At 37.3% G+C, this 24007-nt stretch overlaps 1 protein-coding gene across 2 annotated transcripts in view; it reads right to left on the bottom strand.

Moving 5' to 3' along the window:
• Window positions 1-24007, bottom strand: part of FGF12 (fibroblast growth factor 12) — a 586961-nt gene that overhangs the window by 13303 nt on the left and 549651 nt on the right. For both annotated transcript variants that reach the window (XM_024244072.3, NM_001132576.1), the window contains 1 exon segment: window positions 11590-11788. In XM_024244072.3, the coding sequence (XP_024099840.1) occupies window positions 11590-11788 (199 nt within the window).

Below are 24007 nucleotides of genomic sequence, written 5' to 3' on the forward strand. Positions count from 1 at the left end.
ATTACCAACCTATGCACATCTGCCCCCACATGTTCTGACTCCTGCTTGTTACAGTGCTTGCACTGTGCAGTTCTTATCTAAATCTAGAGTGCCACGGTATACTTGATCCCAGCCCTTCTACTCAGTGTTCTTTGGTGTCCCTCTCTCCTGTAATCCCAATGTCTGCTTATCCCAGATTGTTCCCATCAGTATATAAATGTATGAAATAGCTTTAAAAACAAAGAACCCTACCATGTAACTGTCATGTTTCTCACCAGCTCCCTCCTCATTTCTCTACTTCCTTTTTATAGCAGCAGTTCTCAAAAGAACTTTAACATTCAATATTACCTTCTTCTTTTCTTTGCCTCCAGTTATCATTTAATTCTTTCCATTCAGACTTATTTCTCACTGTTTCACCAAAATCACTCATGTCAAGTCACTGCTGACCACGAGTTACAAAAGCAATGATCAATTCTCATTTAGCAGCTTGCTAGACACTCCAGCAGTGTGGGATACAGTTAATTATTTCCTCCTTTTTGACAAGATGTGTTCACTTGGTTTCTTGAACATCAGTCAAAATATCCTAGTCTTTCTGCTAAATCACTGGCTACTCTATTTTATTCTCCTTTGCAGGAGCCTCCTTTTCTAATAAATGTTAGTGTTCCCCAGGAGTAAGTCAGCAACTACATTCATTTTCTTGGCAGTGTGAAGAAATCAGGGAATTATTCTCCCCATTTCTTGTCACAACTATAGTGACGGAGGTCAGGTTGGTATTGCTAATATTCTATAATGTGAGAAAGTTCCACACAATAGAATAATTTTTCCAAACAAGATCGTCTCCCCATTTGAAAAGTAGTCATAGAACCTAGGGCAGTGGTTGTCAAGCGGTGGTGAATTTGCCTTCAGGGAATCTTTCGTAATGTCTGAGACATGTTTGTCTGGCACCACTAGAGAGGATTATCTGCTATTGGTATCTTGAACATAGAGGCTATAGATGTTGCTAAATATCCTCCAATGCACAGGGAAGTGCCCCACAACAAGGAATTATACAACCCAAAGTCCCAAAATGTCAGTAGTGTCTGAGTTGTAATAACCACTACTAGGGGATTACAAGTGATTTTAAAATGTCATATTTAAGTTGTGTGTGTGTGTGTGTGTGTGTACACATTTCAGCACACAGACCCATTATTCGCCCAGTTCATCATGCCTAACACCTAAATGTCATCCCTGATTTCTCTCTTTAGCTAACAACCTACATCCAATCCATTAGCATGCTCTATCAGGTCTAACTTCAAAATAAATTCAAAGTCATTCTCTCTACCTCTAGTTATAAAACCCTAGAGTCCAATCTAATATTATCTTGCTTAAGATCCTGGCTGATTTCTCTGCAATTCTGCTCAAAATCTATAATGAATCCCCACCACATTAACCATAAAATCTAAAGTCCTGAAGGTGGTTACAAGCCCTCAATTTACACAGTCTTTCCTTTCTCTCTAAGTTCATCTCCTACCTTCCATTCCTTTAATCAATCCATTCTAGTCACATTGGCTTTCTTGCTCATTATTAGGCATCCTTGGATTCTATAAAAGCCTTTGGAATCTGTCAGTTTTGCCTGCAAAAACCTTGTACCACATCTTTGCATGGTTTACTACTAAATTTCATTCAGATTACTGTTCAAACATCATTTACGTCATCTTCTCTAAAAAATTTAACTTCATCATCCTTTTTAAAATAGTCCCATTTTTTTTTCTTGGAACTAATCTCTAGTGATGTTTTAAAATGCTTGCTTATTTTTAATTGCGTATTTTTTTTACCCATTTCTAGACATAAACGCTATCAAGGCAAAATTGTCTTTCACTAGTACAGTGAAAGACACTTAGCAGGTGTTTCATAGTTATGTTCCAAATGAATATTCTTATCTACTATGCTATAGTGACTAACTGAAGAAGTCTTTGGTTGGAGTAAAGTTGATTTTCCTTTCACCTTTAAAGTCAGTGAATCTTTACTTTATCTAAGGTCCTAAACTTGGGCTGAGTTCCCTGAAATTGACCAATATAAAGGTAAACTAGATGACTTTGACACAAATGGAGCAAGGAATACTATACGGTAGACAATATTTATCAAGCTCCTTTAGTTTAGTGATATTTGAATAATCAAATAATAAGCCTCATCTTCACAGAAATAAGAAAAATCAATGAAACAGAAAATAAACCAAGAAAGTTGATGACCACCCTTACCTTTCCTTGTATAGATGGTGCATTATAGAGTCTAGAAAGGAAAGAGATTCTAAGGATCATTGCAACAGACAGTTCCCTAAACTTAGTGATTCTCAAGGCATGACCTCTAACCACCACTACCAACAGCAGGAACGTTAAGAAATGCAAATTATTTGGCCAGCTCGAACCTACAGAATTAAAAATTCAGGAGATGGGGCCTAGCAATCTATGCTTTAGTGGGCTCTCTAGGTAATTCTGATGCACACTCAACTTGTAGAGTTGCTGTCCTTAATTCTTCCATGAGAAATACCTGGGTCTTCTAAGAATCCATATTTGTATCTATGTCTTGCCTCTGCAGATTCTAATTCATAAGAAGTTCCACACTACACACACACACACACACACACACACACAACTGATTAAGTAACTAAATTGAATAACTTTAAGGAATGACAATGCCTATTTACACACACACACACACACACACACACAATCATATCACATCACATTTGTAGTAGGAAAAGCATGACATCTGAAGTTACAAGGTAACAATTCTAGTTTTGCTTCTTTCTAGCTGTATACACCTGAATGAGTTAACCTCTAGAAATGACATCTTCCTCGTGTTTAAAATAGGGATAGTAAATCTTAACCTTCATACTTCCAAGGATTTAGTGGCTATTAAATGATACTCTGGTTCAGAAAGCATGTTGAAAGGACAATATGCCATTCAAATGGAATATAAGGTAGTATAGCTGCTACTAATTATCACTTTATATTGTTGCTGTATTCGTGACAGATCCTTTGAAATTTGAGAGTGCTAGTAGTAATGAGGAGAACCAGGTATTAATTTTTAAGTGTCAATATCACTCTGTAGTGGAGAGTTGAACAACCTGTGTGTGGGAACACTGTAGTTGTTCTGACAAATTCTGTTTTCCAAATAAAAACAATTTAACTTCTGTTTTTAATAAAACTAAAAAATTAAACTCTATAAAGAACCCCCATCGACTACTAGTTGCCATCAAAGACAAACGAAATATGATTAATCATTTTATTACTACAAATTTAATTGAATTTTCCTTGGTCCTCTGTAATTTCCAAGAAGCTAAAAGGTTAGACTGCTGTGTTAGTTAATGCACCATTGAAGATACTTAATTGTCTTAATAGCAGATCATAGAAGGGTGTGGGCAATTTAAATAAAGCAATTTCACACCTTAATTAATGTTACATGGAATCCTTTTGGAACTGTTGGAGAATTTTAAGTGCTGGTTTGGAAGAAATATATTGCCTTAGAAATGCATTCACTGTGCTATACATATTTACTATAACGAGTTAACCACTATAACGTTGTGAACAAAAGCATCTGTATGTTCATTTAGAAAGAAAGAAAAAGCAATATTTGCATGAGGGACAAAGAGGGAGAAAGAGGAAGAATGTGTGGGGAAGAGGTAAGAGGGTTGTATTAAAGACTACATTCAGAAATCAGAAAAAGCTGGTTTGAATAAGTTACAATGGTTTGCAGGAGGAAAGTATCATAGGCTGGCAGAAACCCAAAACGCAAAAGAAACAGTTGCAGCTATTATCCTTTCTGTAATTAAAACAATTACTGTCAGAGAGGTTCCTTTTTGCTCCATCTTTCTGCTTTTGTCTTTTAGTATGGTTGGATCCAAAAGAGAACCAAGGCATTTATTTCTATTTCCAGTTTATTGAAATAAAAATATCAAATTTGGCATTAGTGTCCTACCAGTCGGAGTTTTATAACATCACGACTCCTGATTTGCTCTGTTCTTTGGTGTCTTATTATGTAGTTTTGAAGGGATTGTTATTTTCCTTCCAGATTCCATTTTCATTGCCTTTAATTTCTCATGCAATGCCACATCTCACAGCATTTTTCCAATACAAAACACAATAAGACAATGTCCATTTTCTAAGACAAAATGAAAAATGCATTTCATGTTTGATCTGACAGAATTCTCTTGAGAAATTCAACTTTTTTACAATGTCTAATTTTCATATTATTCCTTTGAAGCAGGTGGAATTTATAATAGACTTTATCTTTAGAGATGACTGAGGTGGAAGGAGATAAATTATTTTCTCAAAATTACTTAGCAAGGCTGCTCTGCCTATGGAGTGGCCATTCCTCTGTTTCTTGACTTCTCCAATACACTTGCTTTCATTCAAACAAAAATTGCTTAGCAAATCATTGCCAAATTTTGACCCAAAGAATTAGACACTTCTGTATTCTTGGTTACCTGATTTCTATTAGGTTGCTCTAAGAGGTGTCAATTTAATAAAATAATTGGCATTACCTCTACTGACTTCATATAGGAATTTAACCCTGGACTAAAACATACCTGTCTTGATAGTAGCAGGGAATGTAAAAATGTAACATATATAGTATACTTAATTTCATGTCAAAGGGACAATTTATATTACATTAGATTTAGTCCAATATATTGATCACAATAATATGAATAAATTTAAATCATCCATGGCCAGATTTGACCAAAAGGAGCTTAGAAACACCAAATTCAGAACACTGCATCTCAAACTCAATGCCATCGGAAATCACCTGGACACGGTTTTAAACCTATAGAGTCCTAGGTCATACCTAGGTTTCAAACATCAGATCACTTTGGAGATTTGGTCTGAAAATCTGTTAGCTTCTAGGAACACTACAGATGGTTCTGATACTGATGTTTGGAAAACAGCAGTTTACATTCTGCAGAGTCTTAAATCAGATTCTATGAGCTTAAAGCACCAGTTCTAACAAAGAAAATGGATAACATGTATATGGCCAAGTGTGTGTGAGTGTGCGTGTGTGTTTGTGTGTGTGTCAGTAGTGTCTCCCCACTACCAAATAAATTGGGAGAAATAAATCAATATTCCTTTATTCCAAGTTTAATACTTCTGTATGGATGGCTCTCAAATGATCCTTAGTTATCTTATTTGGAAATATATTTATTTCTCCAGGTCTCAGCTCTTGAAGCTTAAATCTTTGCAAAGTATACAGATTTTTCTTTTTTTTTTTCAGAAGGGAAGAACCAAATCCTGAATACTCAGCCACCTGCAGGAACTCAGTAATATGCTTCTTGAAGGAGGAGGGAGGAGAAAAGGAGGAGACTGTATTTTGTTCTTTGTCAAAGAGTATTTGACTGCTGTATCTAATGCTGAAGGGGGAGGTCACCACTAAAACACTTTACATCTGGGGAGTTACTTACTTATCTGTGCTTTGAACAATACTCTGAAAGGGCAGAATTGAGAATCAGGAAGCCTGTGCTGTTGTCCAAAATTCCAGGGGAGGGGACCCATGTAAGTGAGGTTTATGTGCAATGTACATAGTAATGTGCTTAAATATCAAGTCTGTCTATCAGAATAGGTGACCCTGAAACCCCTCATTAACCCTCCTGTTCTCTAAACACAGGATGAGATGTGAAAGAGTGAAGAGAAATGGGCTGGTGGGTAATTATTATCATGTTATCAGTGTAGGACCTAACCATCCTCAAACTGGCAGAGCTTAATTTTGGGAATCCTGACGTTCAAAAGAAAACACCAGTGGGACTGGGATAAAGGCAGACATATTTGAAAAACAAATAAGCAGTAAAAAACAACAACAAAAAAAAACAAAAGCAAAACCCAAAACCAAAAATAACCTACTTTGGCTTTTCCTCCCTAAGAGGTCAGTTCCCTTCACAAAGGAAGGGCTCATTTACCGTGCAGTGCTGGACCCTGTTAGGATGTTAACAGTATTAGCATTGGGCTTACAGGGTTACAAAAATGCCTTTAAACATTACAAACAAAATAGCCAATAATTCTTTTGGTCAACCCGTTAGCAGCAAGTTAGCTAATCTCTTATGGAGCTATCATTTTCTAATCGTTTTCTAAAAGTGTCATCTAGTTATGTGCTTTATACCTGCCCTATGGAAAAATATTATCAAAAACTTTATTTATTTATTTATTCACTTATTTTTGTGACAGAGCCTTTCTCTGTTGCCCAGGCTGGAGTGTAGTGGCACAATCTCAGTTCCTGGCAAACTCCGCCTCCCTGGGTTGAAAGCGATTCTCCTGCCTCAGCCTCCCAAGTAGCGGGGATTACAGGTGTGTACCACCACACCTGGCTAATTTTCATATATTTTAGTAGTGATGAGGTTTCATCATGTTGGTCAGGCTGGTCTTGAACTCCTGGCCTCAAGTGATTCGCCTGCCTCGACTTCCCAAATTGCTGGGAATACAGGTGTGAGCCACTGCGTCTGTCCTAAAATCTATTTAAATGTAAGTTATGGCTAGGATGCCTTTCATCCTATCCCTTCATTAAAAAAAAAATCACAAATAATGGAAATAGCTCATAAAGCTGTAATTTATTTATTCAATAATTCAATAAAGAAAATATGTTTAGACCATGTTTACATGTAAATTCTATGCTAGGTTCTATGAAGGAACATGGTTTTACAGTAAAGGGCTTATAACGACTGCCACACAATGTCATTGCCAAAGAACTTTAGAAATCATCTGGTCCAATTCTTTTTTGCTGAGTAGGAAATAAAACTTGTTAGAATTCACCAGAAAAGAAGTGATGCATTGTTAATTCTTTCTTGCCTAGCTTGAATATGGCATTCTATTAACTGTTTTATCTGATTGTTTACCAATGTGTTTCTCATCATATCATGTATTCCTGTCTCAATTTTGCATGATTTAAAACTAGTTTACTATTCAAATTGCATCACAGTATAAGGTTTCTGCTTTGCTATCACTGACTTTTCTGAGTATTTGCATATTCATAGGCTTACTTCAGATTGAAGGGCAACATAGTGCAGAGGTTACGTGACATTGCAACCCCAGTTCTGTATTTATCTAGCCCTGTGGTCTTGGACTGGTTACTTAATTACTTCAAATTACATTTCCTCATCTATAAAATAGGATAAAAATACAGAACTATTGTGAGGCTTAACAGAGATAACATATGCAACCTGGCTAGCAAATTGTAAATTGATAAACTGCATACAGAAGTAGTAAGAGTAGTAATAGCAGTAATGGTGGCAGCAAAAATAATTTGAGTATCCAGCAGCGAGGAAAAAGGTTTCAATGTCCAGTAGATTAATGCTTAACACAACCTCAAGTGTACGTATCTTTGATAATAATGGTAACCTGTCAAAATCATTTAATGATATAATGTATAACTGCAGGAGAATCATAAGGTAATTGTTCACATTTTCTGTATTATAATGACATCAAAGCACATAGGAGGCAGAAGAGAACCAACCAATTTCATGTGTTTCATGTCAGTTATAAGAGCGTGATGATCTCCATTAATCTGCAAGAACTTTTATTTCTAAGGGGTAGGGATATATTGCAGATTTTTAAAAAGAGAAGCAATTAGGCGACATTTATTCAAGATCATTTACTAGGGCCCACTATATTGAAGTTACATCTACATCTTTCTCAGACCTCTGACTGTAGCCTATCTTACCAGTTTTAAATGGGGTTTAAGAACTTGATTGTTCAAGTCAGAATGCTTTGGTTTCAATTCTGGCTTTGCCAATTGCTAGCTGCATGATTTAGGACAAATTACTCAATATCTCTGTGTTTCATTTTTCATGTTTGTAAATGCGGATAATACTGGAACCTACTTCATACAAATGGAACGGAAAGTAAGAGACAGTAATTGAGACGTGCTTAGAATAGCACCTGCACAGAGTAAGCATTTATACAACTGTTGGCTAAGGTTGTTCAATAAAGTTAGTTCCCTAAGACAAAAGGTAAAGACATTTATAGGGAATGAGAAGGTATTTGGCCTAAAACCAATTCAGTTTTTTTTCATTTTTGGAAGTAATTATCTTCATAGTCTATATACTTCACACCTAGAGAGACAAAAATCCTTGGAAGTGAATCGAAGTATTAGTGAGTCTGATTTAGAATGCATTTTTTTTCCCAGAACAAAAAGAAAATCATTCTAAAGGATCAGTCAATAACATAAAGTAAAAACACGATAATCTACTAAAAGATGTCAATCAGAAAATTAGGAAATCAGAGATATTCTAAAATTAAGAGGATGGAAGGCTGAAGCAGAGTTTTTAGTGTCTCAATACCCATTGTGCCATAACCCCTAGTCACAGAATATTTATTTGGTATATGGCTATCAAAAAAAAAAAAAAAAAAAACGACTACATTCTTAGCTTCTTTACACCTAAGTGTGACTACCTGACTAGGTTGTGGCCAGTGGGATAAGTATCATATGGCAGTTACCATGGACAACTTGAAAAGAAAACTGGCCGTGGCTCTTCCTTCTGTCTTCTTCACCTCTCCTCTGCCCTCTGGCTGGAATAAGATGCTGGTTGGATCACGGGCAGAAGGGCAGATCCAGGGCCAGCATGTGTGGTTGTGTTCCTGGTGCAGTGCACAGTTGTAAATAAGCCATAGCAAAACACTGGGAGAGAGGTACTAAAAGCTGGATGCAGCCAAGGCCCTACCAATTGGGAAAGCACAGTACCAGCTAGGATAGCTGGTCTCTAGATTTGTTTTGTGAGAGAATAAAAAACTTTATATGATTAAGCTGCTGTTAATATGGGTTTGTGTTGTGTGAAGACAACCTTAATTCTCATCCATAAATATAGGAATGTCCAGTTGTACAGGTACATGGTCATCCAGACCCAAGAGGAAACTTGATTAACCAAAGTACAGGATAGCAGCTAAAATTAGGAGGGTAGGTTATAGGTATATATATACTTTTTTTTTTTGAGAAAGAATCTTGCTTTGTCACCCAGGCTGGAGTGCAGTGGCGCGATCTCGGCTCACTGCAATCTCTGCCTCCTTGATTCTCCTGCCTCAGCCTCCTGAGTAGCTGGGATTACCGGCACGTGCCACCACGCCCAGTTAATTTTTGTATTTTTAGTAGAGATGGGGTTTCACCATGTTGGTCAGGCTGATCTCGAACTCCTGACCTTGTGATCCGCCCACCTCGGTCTCCCAAAGTCCTGGGATTACAGGCGTGAGCCACCAAGCCCGGCCTAGGTGTATTTTTAAGTGGGGTCATGAGGGTGAAGTTCAATATAAAGGGCATTATCCGTAAAGGGAATAAACAAAACACATGGATTTCTTTTCTTCATACTTTCCTAAATTTTCCAAAATTGTTAATGACCTTGTACTACTTTCATAACAAGAAGAAAATCAATGTAAATGAACAAATAAAAATGATGCAATAATTAAGAGCATAATTCATCAAACATTTCATTTTTGAGAATCCATATATTTCCCTGTGAAAATATTATTTACTTCTCAGGTACCCTTTGCTTAACCCTAAGAAGCAGGCACTTTCCTGCCTTTATTCACACCGCACCTGGAGTGTTTTTGTCTGCCTAATCCCTACCTCTCATCTCAAATTGCAGGAACCTGGCCTAGCCCTGAAGGTAAGTTTAAATATTAGCTTCTCAATGATATCTTACTTTTTGTGAAAATAATAGCCTTTTTCTCTGAGTCCCAATATAAATCCTATATATTGCATCACTTTACATTTTACTATTGGCTCTGCGTAAACATGTGTCACACCTCTAAGAATATCATGAAGTTCTCTGGCACATATATTCTTCTTTGTCTTTATAGTTTTCTCTTCATTAATTCATTCACATGTTCACTTTTCAGACAACTATTATCAAATATCTCTCTATGATACGCCAACTATTATAGAAGACAAAGGGAGATATGAAGAAAAATAAAACATGTTCTGTTCATTCAAAGAGTGAGCTAACCGTGAATAAGAGGAGACAGAGTGGCACTGGGCAAATTTAATGTCATAATTTCTATGGGAGAGAAATGTATGCAATGACAAGGTGACAGAATGTTTAGTTCTACTTGAAGAAAGTCAAGAAGGCCATCATGGAAATATTGACTCTTGAATTATTTTTTTACAAAGACTAATAGACATTTTCCAGGCAGATGAGATAAATGGATAAAAACTAAAGGAGCAGGGGTGATGAACAAAATGAGGCCAATAAGAATGAAAATAGGCCAGGCATGGGGGCTCACGCCTGTAATTCCAGCACTTTGGGAGGCCGAGGTGGGCAGATAACCTGAGGTGAGGAGTTTGAGACCAGCCTGGCATGGCGAAACCCTGTCTCTACTAAAAATACAAAAATTAGCCGGGCGTGGTGGTGTGCGCCTGTAATCCCAGCTACCCAGGAGGCTGAGGAAGGAGAATCGCCGGAACCCAGGGAGCAGAGGCTGCAGTGAGCCGAGATTGCACCACTGCACTCCAGCCTGGGTGGCAGAGCAAGACTCCATCTCAAAAAAAAATAAAATAAAGTGAAAATATACTGCAGGAAAGAAAAGTTCATTTCATATGCTGAATACACAGCATGTGAAGAGAGTCCTGAGAGGGGCTAGGGGCTTTGAATATCACATTTTATCCAGTGCTTGGAACATTGGAAGATAGTATTGACTTAAATGTTTGCAGTCACAGTGCTATGTACTATGCACCAGGCATTGTGTACACTGGTTGACTGACCATGCCATATGAGATATTCAGGGGACAGCAAGCTTGACTAAGTCACAGAGTTGCAATGCACTGCCTCAATTTTCTCATTTCCTCAGACAAGGATGCTGAGCCAATGTTTAAAGTGATTATAATGTGACTTTCAGAGGAGAAACAAGCTTACTTAGCCTGTAGTAGAAACCTTGGCTGAATTCAGGAAATGTGGTTACCCAAATGATATACTCTCATCCTAGCTAAGGAATTTCTGAGGGAACATAGCCTAGCTGCCAAAAATCGGTTTCCTCAGAAAAAAAAAAAGTTTATTCTAATGGTCAGTTTGAAATAAATGAACAGAGAATTAAATGATTATGAGAGGAAAGGTTATAGGCTCACCTGAGAAGGATATAATGCAATACAGTAAATATAAAAGTATCATTTGTTTTTCAAGAGTGTATCTGGAGAAATTAAATTATTAGGTTTAAAAAAGGAGGAAACTGCATACTAGATAGTAACTACCACTTCTTTTCTACTTCCAAAATTTTTCCAGCTTCTATATTCAGGCATTTTTTAAACTGCCAAGTATTTGTAATAGAATTTTCCTTTTTTTTTTTTTTTTTAATAGGAAAAGATTCCCAGCTACTATGGAGGCTGTGGCAGGAGAATTGCTTGAATCTGGGAGGAGGTTGCAGTGAGCCGAGATTGCGCCATTGCATTCTAGTGTGGGCGACAGAGCAAGACTTCGTCTCAAAAGAAAGTAAAAAAAAAAAAAAAAAAAAAGGAAGAGATACTATTGTGTTTTCTGAATATTTGTTTTGAATCTTTCTTCTGATCTGTTGCATTCCAGGCAAACTCTCTGGACCAAAAGGGCAAGAAGCAGAACTGATGTCAACACACAGATAAGGGTCCAACAAAGACAGTCTGTTGGTTTCATACCTTCAATAGGTTTCGGTACAAAATGTGATGAGGGCTTGGTTTTCTTCACTCTGTTCCCTTTCATAATTTGACCTTCTTTATTGAGTCCCAGAAACCAAGCTCGGCCTGATTCTTGTTGGCGGTACAGTGTGGAAGAATAGATCACATAGTAGTTTTCAAACACAGATTCCTTGAATTTGCATTCTGGAGTGAAAACATCCTGTAGAAAAAAAAAAAAAAGACAAAAAAGAGAAATGATTTAAAGGTGAATCAGCAAATGCTTAAATCCAATAAGCTTGAAATCCATGTCCTCTGTTAAGAACAAATGAAAGGCAATGACACGTAGTTTCTATTAGCCTTTGGTTACAAAGATTCATCATACAAAACCAAAAAACATGATTGCCTTTCTAGCCAACCTTTAGCCCAGAGATAATAACTTGCTCAGGCTTGAAGTTAGGTTAAAATCATTCAGGACTGTGGCCAAGTCTGTGCTCTGATCCTAGCAATATGTTTTGTAAACTAAAGTGATTGGCCATTCCTCATTTACTCGCCCTTAACATGTAAATGAGGAACTAAAATTTATCCTGGAAATCAAAATCAAATATAACAACATCAAACACAGGCACACAAGATGCTTTTGAAGAGACTATTCTGTATATACAAAAACGTATTACACGGCCACAGCTTGGTCAGGAAAATCACCACTTTTCCTAATGTCAGTAACTTCCTCTTTAATTTCCTTAAAACATTTTTTTCCTTAGTAATCAAAATCTCAGGTAAAAATCCCAGGAATAATAGAAAAAAATTACTATTATATTGAAGAAAATTACTAATAGTATTAGTAATTCCTATTACTACTGACCTCAGTGAAACATAGAATGAGAGTTTTAGTCTCAGAAGAAACCGTAAGATCCTGTACTTCAACTCCAACATTTGGTAAGTGAGAAAACCAAAAGGTTATACGATTAATTCAAATATACATTTAAAAAACTACTGAGTCAATGCCAGAGCTCACATTTATTGCTTCATAATCACAACCTCTCAGGCTCACCTTTTCTGCCTGAGTCTTGTTTAGTGACTTATAATGAGATTTAAAAATAAATAAATAAAATCATATCCTAACATGTCACATGAACAAAATGTATTGTGTGGAAGAAGAAATTTCTCCCCTTCTGAGATAAGCAGAAGAAAAACAAACGCTATTGCATCTTCTTCAGCTGCAATTAAACAAGAGTCCTACATGTCAGACACATTCACCACAGTCACCATCTTCCTCTCCATGAACTGGAAGAATTTCAATGTAAGACTCCCATGATTTAATGCAAGCAAACCTGGAATTAAGTTATTAATGAATATAGGAATATTAATGAATATAGGTTGCTTGAAACCATGGCCTTGTAGGTGATACTCCCATGCTAATCTCCTTATTTGTAGAGAGTGCTCTCTCTCTCTCTCTGTCTCTCTCTCCTTTTTTTCTTTTTCTTTTTGTAAGAGATGGGGTCTTGCTATGTTGCCTAGGCTGGCCTCAAACTCCTGGGCTCAGAAGATCCTCCCACATCTTCCTCCCAGAAGAGCCTCCCACGTAGCTGGAACTACAGGTGTGTACCACACACCCAGCTTGTTTTTGAATAGTTCTAACATTATAGACTAAGAAAAATGAGACTAAGAAAACTGGAGTAGGCTGGGGTGCGGTAGCTTACCTCTGTAATGCCAGCACTTTGGGAGGTTGAGGTAGGTAGATCATTTGAGGTCAGGAGTTCGAGACAAGCCTGGCCAACATGGTGAAACCCCGTCTCTACTACAAATGCAAAAATTAGCCGGGTGTGGTGGTGGATGCCTGTATTCCCAGCTACTCGGGAGGCTGAGGTGGGAGGATGACTTGAACCAGGGAGGTGGATGTTGCAGTGAGCAGAGATTACACCCCACACTCCAGCTTGGGTGACAGAGTGAAATCGATCTCAACGCCCCCCATCAAAAAAAAGTCCAAGAAAACACTCCCCAAAGAAAACTGGAGTAGAAAGGTGGTTGTAGATAGTAAGATAATAAGAATAGCAATAAATTAATATTATGTTTATATTAATACTGAAATATGATTTCTTAGAGTACTTTGAGTTTTAAGTAAATGAACTACTAGCTTAAGAATCAAAGAAACAAATGACCATGAGATGCTACTTCACATCCAATATAAAGGCTATAATTTAAAAATGGACATTATAAAGTGTTTATGTGGAAAAACTGCAACTCACATACATTGCTGGTGGAAATGTAAAATGATGCAGAAGCTGTGGAAAACAGGTAGGCAGTGCCTCGAAAGGTTAAACACACAGTTGACACACAATCCAAAAATTCCACTTTTAGGTATAGTTCTAAGATTAATGAAAACATATGTCCACACAAAAACCTGTGCACAAATGTTCATAGTGACATCATTCATAATGTGGAAACAACCCAAACATCTATCAAGTGATGAATGGATAAATACAGTGTGATAGTTCTACAGAATGCAACTGTAATACCATTATAAAAAAGAATGAAATACTGATTTATGTGGCAACAAGGATGAACCTCATACACATTATGTTAAGTGCAAGGAGCCAGACATAAAAGGCCACATGTGTGATTCCATTTATATGAAAAGTCCAGAATAAGCAAATCCAGAGATAGTAAGTAGAGTAGTGATTACCAAGGGTCGGGGAAAGAGGTGAGATGGATAAGGATGGAGTGACTGTTTTGTTGGAGGGATGAAATGTTCTGGGATTAGATACTGGTGATGTTTGCAAAACTTTCCGAATGTACCAAAAACCACCAAAGCATGCATACATTTTTAAAATGTAAATTACATGGCATTCAATTGATAGCTCAATGAAAAAAAATCAGATAAACAAGGTGATTAAAGAAAGTGAGGGAAGGAATGAAACTATTGCACACTCCTTGCCTGGAAGCACAGGGCTACACTATAACCCATGTGAAGGAAAACTGGCTCTTCGAAGGCCTTGTCTCAATATTGCCAGGACAGAGTTTAATCATTGCGAAGTATATGGGTAAAAGGAACTCAGATTCAATTTAGATGATAATATTAAGTTCTGGTTTTCTTCTGGGACTAATAAAGTATTATTAAAATGCTTAAATTTAGGTATGGATTTTAGTTCATTTTCTTTTGAAAACAAACTAAAGTAATCCCAAAGCTTTTTATTATTATTTTTTCTAGATCTAGTCCAATACTCGCAAACATAGTATTAACCCTAGATGCTATGCTAAGGAACTCTGGAAAGTTCAAGCAATACATTCGATGTATAAGATTTCAGACTTTATAAAGAAGTTAGGAAAAAAATAATTCCTGTTTTGTGTAAGTACATATCGTCATATATGTAGATAGTGATAAAACCTTCTTCCTTATGAATGTACATCACAGAAACATGTACATTTGAAGACAGATATAAAGCTGCTTAGTGATAGTACAATTTGGCACCTTTATTTAACAAGGTAACTAAAGCTCATGATAGTGAAATAATTGTCCCCAGTGTCATAGGAAGTTAGCGGCAGATCCAGACCCTGTGTTGAGCAACAGGCTCCTCGCTGCTGGTTCAGTACTTCTTCCAGTGCCACACATTGCTTTCCTACTGCATACACAGTCCTGCTTTTGATGCCAAGCTTGATTTGAGCAAGCCTTACTCATATTATAGAAACCATATCAGTGATGTATAATTACTACATTGTCATTTATACATGAGAAAAATAACACTCTCATTTAATAAATAATGACTCTCAGGTTTCTGTTTCATACTCATTTAAAATTCCCTCCCGGAACAGTAAAAGTCAGAGAGATTGCACAGGAGCTGGAGTCCTGGGGTCCTGAGCCAGGAACAGCATTAGGTAGGAACCGGGCTTTGAACTACTAAACTGACAAATGGGGGATCTCTTACACAGCATCCAGGTCCTAATCGGCAATGAAAAGCCAAGTGGAGTTTTCCATTCAGTATAATTCCAACAGGGCTATGCAGAGTCAGAATCTGAAAATCAGGCAGCTATTAATACCTGACCAGGGCAAGACATTTCTGGCTGGAAACATGGCAGGAGTTTGCTGCAGGCACTTGTGTGGACACCGGCAGGCTCCCCTATAAACTGGACGGGAAATCTTAATGGCACTGAACCAGCTTGGATAGTCATTCTAAGTAGAACCTTTACAATATATGTGCAGTTTCAATTTCAATATGGAGTTGGGCATCAAAGAATTTACATTGTATTTGCTATTATGCCTCTTTTTTTTTGTAATGAGAAATCAGAGCCCTACACATGGAGTAAAAAAAAAAAAATCAGGGTTTTCCTTCTGGCTCCACACATATTAGCTGTGGCTTTTAGGTAAGTGATTACAATTCTCTAAATTTCACATTTTCAACTGTAAATTGAGTTATTTTAAGGAAAATCATGCATATGGACACATGTTTTAAATGTTTAGAATTTAACAACCTCCAACTCATTATTCAGTTTTCACATAGCAGGAAAAATACAATGAATCCTATAACAAGGCACTGAATTCTGTTTTTTGTCGCATGTTTATATCCGCTCCAACATCTAGGACCTCGTGCCATAAGAGTAGTTAAGGCAGGTTACAAATATATAGACATTTTAAAAATAATCTAAAGCTTTTGGTAAAGACTTAGACAATCACATATATTCAGAAGGGGTTCTGTGGTTATAAAATGCGTGTTCAGATTGACAAAACATCTAATGTATAACGGAAACAGGCAGGCTTGGGGTCAAAGGTGATAAAATCCTAGGCCACCTGGATCCAGTGCATATAATAGAAAGCTGAGTAAATAATCAGTATAATAAGGATGATTTTGTTTCTTTTGTAGGACTAACCAGTAGTCATGTTGCATCTCATTGAGTGTTTCTTCTTCCTATAGTCTTGAGCCCTCAGTTCAATGTAGGCATCAGAGAAAACTTATAGAAATCTGTTGAAATAGAAACACTCCCATGTTCTATCTATGTCATGTGTGTAGATATGTGAAATGATAGGTCTATTTTTCGCAATTATTACTTTAAAACCTGCCCATTCTTCAACTTCCACTCACTTTGACTTCAGCGGAAAATGAATATTTTGATAGTATTCCGAAATTATTTCTGAATGCTCCCTCTTTTAGCAGCATTTGCAGAACTGAGTTTTTGTTCTATCACGGTATAAGCCAATATTTGACCAATTCTTTTTCACATTCCAAATACCTGTCCACCCTAGCCTTGCCTCAAAAGTTAAAATCTCCAACTCATTTTAATCCAGATGATGAATGAATGCTGGAACCCTACGTAAGCCCAACATGATCACTCAGGACCTCTTCTAGTGTCTCCCCATCCCATGGGATTCCAACCTGCTCTCCCTAGAATGCTCCCTGACCCCAACTTCAGAGTTTCATACTCTACCTTGATTCCTCTCCAACGCTGAATTTCTTCCTGCTTCTTCTCCCTGCACTTAGACAACTGTCTACACAGTTTCTGGCTTCTTAGTGTCTGCCACTGCCCAGGAAAAGTCCTCTCCTCTCTAGTCAGCCTCTAACTGTGTCAGCTTTGGCCTTTCCCACCCCCCCATCTGAATGGAATTCCCCTTAAGATATAAACATCATGAAAGATAAATAGACAGAAATTTAGAGATTTTAATGAATACATGGATAAAATGCTGTCTCTTTTCAGGTTTGACTCCCACTGTCAACACTGTTTTCATCATATGCTAATTTCTTGCAATGCCCCCACTTCCTAACCCTCAAGCTGTGCTTTGCTCAAGCCGTTCTCTCTATTTCTCTATCAAATAGGACCATAACAGATGCTCATTCAAGTCTCTTTGGGCTACAGCAAACTTTCCTTCCTTTTGCTTCTCATAGTATTTGATATTTCTTTTAGTATTTAATGTGTTCTGTCTTGAATCACGATGGTTTTTCTTGCTCCTATAGTAGACAATGTGAGCTTTGGTTCATGGGGACATAATCCTCTTCAATGCTTTTTATGAAGCCAAGTTTATTCTTGTTTATTCAGCACCCCGTTTATTCTTGTTTAAATAAATGTAGCAATAATTTAAGTCAAGGAAACAGCAAAGGTTATGTGATGAGATAGAACTGACTGACAGTACTGATTCAGTCCCTTTACCTGTATGAACTTAGACATGCTATTTAATTTTGTTAAAAATCTCTTTTTCTATTAATTAAACTGGGAGCAATAATTCTCACATTAAAAATGTGTTGAAGATGAAGTAAAATGACAAAAATTACTTCCCAAAATCTTTGTTCTTCTTTCAATATCAAGTTTTTCCTATATAATTAGCTAACAGATGATGTATGGTAAGTTTAATAACAAATAATAACCATTCATTTATAGGTTGCAAGCAAATTTTGTTCAAGATGTAAATATAACATTGTGGATCACATAACTTATTCAAGAAAAAAATATTTTCCATTCTGTCTCCAACTAACACATTCCCCTTCTTATTTTCTATTCCATACCATTATATTATACAACGCCCATGCTTACATGTTTGATTTACTAATAATGTTTGTAAAACTGTGTAAGTTAAAAGTAACCACTTACAAGGTCCTACAGAATAATTATATCAAGACATCAAATGAACAGAACAGAAAAATAGAATTGTCCAGGACACATGGAGAAATAAACAGTAAGTATTTTCTGGAAAATTATTTGGATTATCTAAATTTCTGATTTGTCATTCACTGACAATTTTCTCCCTGACCTTTAACATGCCAGTTAACCTCTCTGAGCCTCAGCTTCCTCCACTGTACACTGAAGATACATTTACTATACAGACTCCGGGCATTGTAATGATCAAATTATTTAACAGATATGAAAGCTCTTTGATAACTACAAAGGCCTATAAAATTATTTGAGACTATTTCTTTTCACAGACAACTTTGATATTGTAACTTTAAAGGCTTCTACATTTTAGTATGACATCTGCTCAGAATAAATTTCTTGAAAGGTAAAGAATGTTATATGATTCACTCAGAACTGCTTTTGCTCCCATGAGCTTTACTTGCCAAATGCATGCTTTCCAACTCAAGTAGGAATACAGCACTTGGTAGCACTGTATAGTTCATATAATTACACGATACCATAACCATAATTCATCTTCACTCCGCTCTTTGCAGATCCCTGTTTCCTCCTTACTGCTTTGGCTGAGATAACCCATGGGTGAATGTACAGTCAATGAGTGAACGCTCATTGTACTCAGCCACTGGTCTCCTTGCTGTTGCTGAAACACAATAAGCATGTCCCATTTCAAATCCTTCACAATCAATATTCCTTGTTCTTGAAACTGTCTTCAGTAACATATTAACATGGTTTGATCTCTTATTTCATTCAGGTTACTGCTTAAATGTAACTACCTCAGAGAAAGCTCCCTTGACTACCTTATATAATTTAGCACTTCAGCCACTTTCTAACCCTTTATCTTGCTTTTGTTTTCCTTCCTAACTTGACGCTTTCTGGCATTATAACACATATGAATTTGTTTAAGCTTCTTGAAAGTAGCCACCATGATTGCTATATTCTCTTCGTATTCTCAACGGTTCTGGGAATTAACCAAAAAATCGACTCCAACAAAATAATTTGGTGAAAATACATCATAAAATCTGAACTTTTTCTTCCTGTATATCTCTAAGTTGTGATCAAATGGGAAAGGCCTCTTTCTTTCTTAGGCTCTCAGTTTCTCTAAAAGTAAAAAAGAAATGCCAAATTACACAATCTCAAATGTCACTTTTGTCTTACTTTATAGCTATATTATTCATATTAAATACATAATTTATTAAAATTAAAGAGCCTATATAAAATCTTGTTTCTTCAAAAATAGAGCTTTCCTACCAAAGAAATGGTGGTAATATATTATTATTTAATAAGCAAACAAAGAAAAATTAATCAGAGAAATAGACTTTGCTATTGTATTAGTAATTATGACTAATGATTCTCCATATGGTATATAGAAATTATTGAATTTTCAAGCATATGCCAGATAAAAAAGGGCCTCTGATTTTGGTTCTATCTTTCCCACTTAAAACCCCAAATCTAAACTCTTTTTTTTTTTTTTTCCAGAGGGAGTCTCGCTCTGTCGCCCAGGCTGGAGTGCAGTGGCGTGATCTCGGCTCACTGCAACCTCCACCTCCCTGGTTCAAGCAATTCCCCTGCCTCAGCCTCCTGAGTAGCTGAGATTACAGGCACATGCCACCATGCCCTATTTTTTTTGTATTTTTAGTAGAGATGGGGTTTCACCCTGTTGGCCAGATGGGTCTCTAACTCCTGACCTCAGACAGTCCGCCCACCTTGGCCTCCCAAAGTGCTGAGATTACAGGCATAAGCCACTGCGCCAGACCTAAACTCTTTGTAATGTGTATAACCACCTTCTCTGTTTGCTGTGCAACCTCGTGGATTCAGTTTTGTATAAGAAAGAAAGGAATCAAAAACAGCTGGGGAATCTTCCAACACAATTTACATCCAACAACTCCAGAGACAGAGTCTCTTTGGTTATTCTCACTGGATATTTGGCTGTGAAGCTTCTGATTTGCTAACTTCATTAATGGCCTTTAGATGGAGAGAACTTGAAAATCCTTGCTATAATAGCTGCTACTTTGTTAACTCTGTTGTCAGACATAATGATATTAAATCAAGCAAGAGAACTATTGTTTTCCATCCTGACAAGAGGCAAAGAAAATGCCAAATTACATTATCTCAAATGAATTTTTTTGAAAAAAAAATTGGGATTGCTTTGACTAGAACAAGTCTAATTTTATAACTTAAAAAAAAACAACTCTGCAGATACGGAAACCTTTGTCTATACACTTTTGAAATAATTTTTACTGGAAAACTACTGAGCTGATTCCTCTAAAAATAAAGGTTCTTTGTTAACACATTCTTTGCAACATCTGATGAGGAAACAAGGTAAATTTATACCATCATAAAATAATGCAACCTGTGACGTACCGGAAATGTAATGTTGGAGGTAGATAGACACAAATATTCAAACCCTTGATTTTTGACCTTGAGCAAGTTACTTAATTTCTCTGAAACTCAGTTTCACATCTGTAAGTTAAGGTTAATTATATCATCACTGTAAGGTTGATTTTTTTTTTTTTTTTTGAGACAGTCTTGCTCTGTCGCTTAGGCTGGAGTGCAGCCGCATAATCTCTGCTCACTGCAACCTCCGCCTCCCGGGTTCAAGTGATTCTCATGCTTCAGCCTCCCAAGTAGCTTGGATTACAGGTGTGTGCCACCACACCTGGCTAATTTTTATATTTTTAGTAGAGACAGAGTTTCACTATATTGTCCAGGTTGTTCTCGAACTCCTGACCTCAAGGGATCTGCCTGCTTTGGCCTCCCAGAGTGCTGGGAATACAACCATGAGCCATTGCATCTGGCCAGGTTGTGATTATTAGACTAGACAATGAAGATGTGTCAAGCATGTAGTACCTGACTTATTATACACTCTCCTTACTCCTGGTTACAATTTCAGGGGATAACTGATATCACAAATGAGAATGCAGTGGCCTGAGCAGCAGGCAGAGAAAAGTCACCGTACTTGTGGATCCACATAACGTGTCATGAGGATCTCTTACCTGTGACAGGTTAATTAAGATTATCTTGCTTAAGGCTCAACTTGGCCATCTATATATAGAGAACACAGAGATATCAGATCACTTTTCTTTCTCTGGTAGAGGAATTTGGTGCCATCAATTGGAGATAAGTGATGTGGTAATTTCAGGTTCTTATCACCTCCTAATGAGGCATTATACCACAATACCATTGGACTCAGCCTCTAGCCAGAACACTGTAAAAGTATAGAAGTGAGGTGGGAGAAAGCCAGTGGGTGAGGGGTATATTATATTACAATTCACTGTTATCATCAAAATAATTTCCAGGAGCTTCAATGTTCTAGAGATGACATATCTAGAACAGATATTAGAGGAGCAGCACAATTCTCCATTGAAAATACCTTTGGTTCTTACCAAGTGAACATGTGCACAATGCATAACCATGTGTCCCACTATGATTGAACAGGAAAATCATGGCAAGATAGGTGCTTCTAGTGCCTCAGCCTCTGTCTTCCTTTCTTGGGATAAGGATGAAAGTGGGGATGTTGTCAAATGCACATATTTCAATTTAAACATTCTTCTGCTTTTTGGAAAGTCACATTTCATGCACTAAAAGATACGAGAAATTATCAACTAAGGCTAAAAAATATATTTTTTACATGAAATTTCCTAACTTTTAAAACTTCTGTATCAACTCCCATGAAGTCAAACTAACTGATATCAAACATAACTTCCCGATGTAAGCAATTATAAAACTGGACAAGGTATATGAGGTAGCAGTTTTCAGGCACTTCTCAGTTGGAACTGTGGGTGTTTGATCTTTGAGAGAAGGCAGATACACAGGAGGTAAACACCGTGTATTTGCTTGGCTCTGTGTTGGTTTTCTTGCTTTCTTCAAGGGGCACTTTCCAACTCTGAAGTGGGAAGGTAAAACTGAAGGACAGCGCTGTGGTTTCGTGAAGCTGAAGAGGCAGAAACTGTAGTTCGAGATTGCTAAGGTGACTTGAATTTGTGGAGCAAGGTGCCAGTGAAAAGGGGCTGGATGGAATGAGGGGCAGGAGACTGTACAGAGATCTCCTGTGGATCCTGGGTTTGCAGAGAGAAAAGCACATGCTCAGGATGAGACTCTTCAAGGCCCAGAATAGAATGGCTGCTCCAGGATTGAGAGCTGAATGGAGATGGCTGTGGCTGTGCAGGGCTAGGATATGATAAACTTCCAGGCAAGTCAGAAAGCAGGGGCCTCACTAAGCAAAGAGGGCATTCAATGAAGACCTCAGAAAGGCCACAGGTTCAAGTTAATGACCACACCCTAAGTGAGCACGTCCTCATCTCCCAGATTAAAGACAGAACCAAAACAGTCAAGACAAGACCTACACACACACACACACACAGACACATACACACACAGACACAGTGTGACAAGATCAAGAGGATTTATTAGTTATTAATCCAAATGCCAGAACAAAACACACACCCATAAGAGCAGATAATGCAATACACTCTACAATGTGTTGTATAAATGTCTAACATACAATATCACAAAACATGGATGCAAGCAGCACAATGTAATTCACGGTCAATTATGCAGACAGTAGAAAAGATCACAAGGTGGCCTAGATGTTAAAATTAAGAGAAGTAATTTTTTTGTTTTTTTGACACAGGGTTTCACTCCTGTTGCCCAGACTGGAGTGCAGTAGCAGGATCACTGCCCTCTGCAACCTCCACTGCCCTGGCTCAAGCAATTCTCCTGCCTCAGCCTCGCGAGTAGCTGGGACTACAGGCATGCACCACACCACACCCTGCCAATTTTTGTATTTTTAGTAGAGACTTGGTTTTGCCATGTTTCCCGGGCTGGTTTCAAATTCCTGGGCTCAAGTGATCCACCTGCCTCAGCCTCTCAAAGTGCTGGGATTACAGACATAAGCCACCATGCTCAGCCAACAGATGAGAACTTTAAAACAGCTACTATAAATATGTTCTAGGGAAAACATATCCCAATGAAAAAAAGAATGTAATGAATAAACAGTAAATATCAGCAGAAAAAAAATAAATGATTTTTAAAACCCAATTAAAATGTAAGAACTGAAAGGAACCGTATTTGAGGGAAAATATTACTGGATATAATTAATGACAGGCTGGATTCTGGCACATATAAACAACTAGGTATTTGCGTGTATTATGTATGATTGGAAAATGTCTCGAAGCTTACACAAGCTGGTAATAGTGTTGGCTCCTGGGAAGGGATTTGGTGGGCTAGGGAGCAGAGAAATAAGAAATAGACTTTTTTTTCTACATGTATTATTATTTCAAGTAATGAACTTAGGGGAAAAACTCTGGGTCAAGTACAATTAATGTACTAGTTAAATGTAGACTACAGACCTCCAATTGCTAACAGAGTTTTGTTTCAAATCTTATAAAACATAGATTCTGAAGTGCAAATTTACTTACCCAGGCTCACAAAACAAAGATGACTATAAGGATATACCATAAGTTTTCCTAATCCCATATAAAAGAATGGCCCCTTCCTCTGAAAAATTACTGAAGGAAGAAAATCAATGAAGAACCTATTGAATAGGCAATCTGTAAATGGACTCGTTGAGTAAAGGAGGGAATGAGAATAAATATGTTTACTTACCCCATCGTCTATGTCCTGCTTAGACCACCAGAACTACCTTGGACCTCAGTACAAGGGATATATATTAAAGCAAACAAACTCATCATTCTTTGAACTCTACTTGCTTCATTTTTCAGTATTTTCATGATTTGGATCAATCCCAATATACAGGAGGTCCTGAAATTCCTCCTCCAACACTACCTAATTTACTAATCAAAGCTGGAATGAAGGATGTAGGCACTCC

This window comes from Pongo abelii, chromosome 2, assembly GCF_028885655.2.
Source record: "Pongo abelii isolate AG06213 chromosome 2, NHGRI_mPonAbe1-v2.0_pri, whole genome shotgun sequence".
In the NCBI taxonomy this organism is placed as follows: Eukaryota; Metazoa; Chordata; class Mammalia; order Primates; family Hominidae; genus Pongo; species Pongo abelii.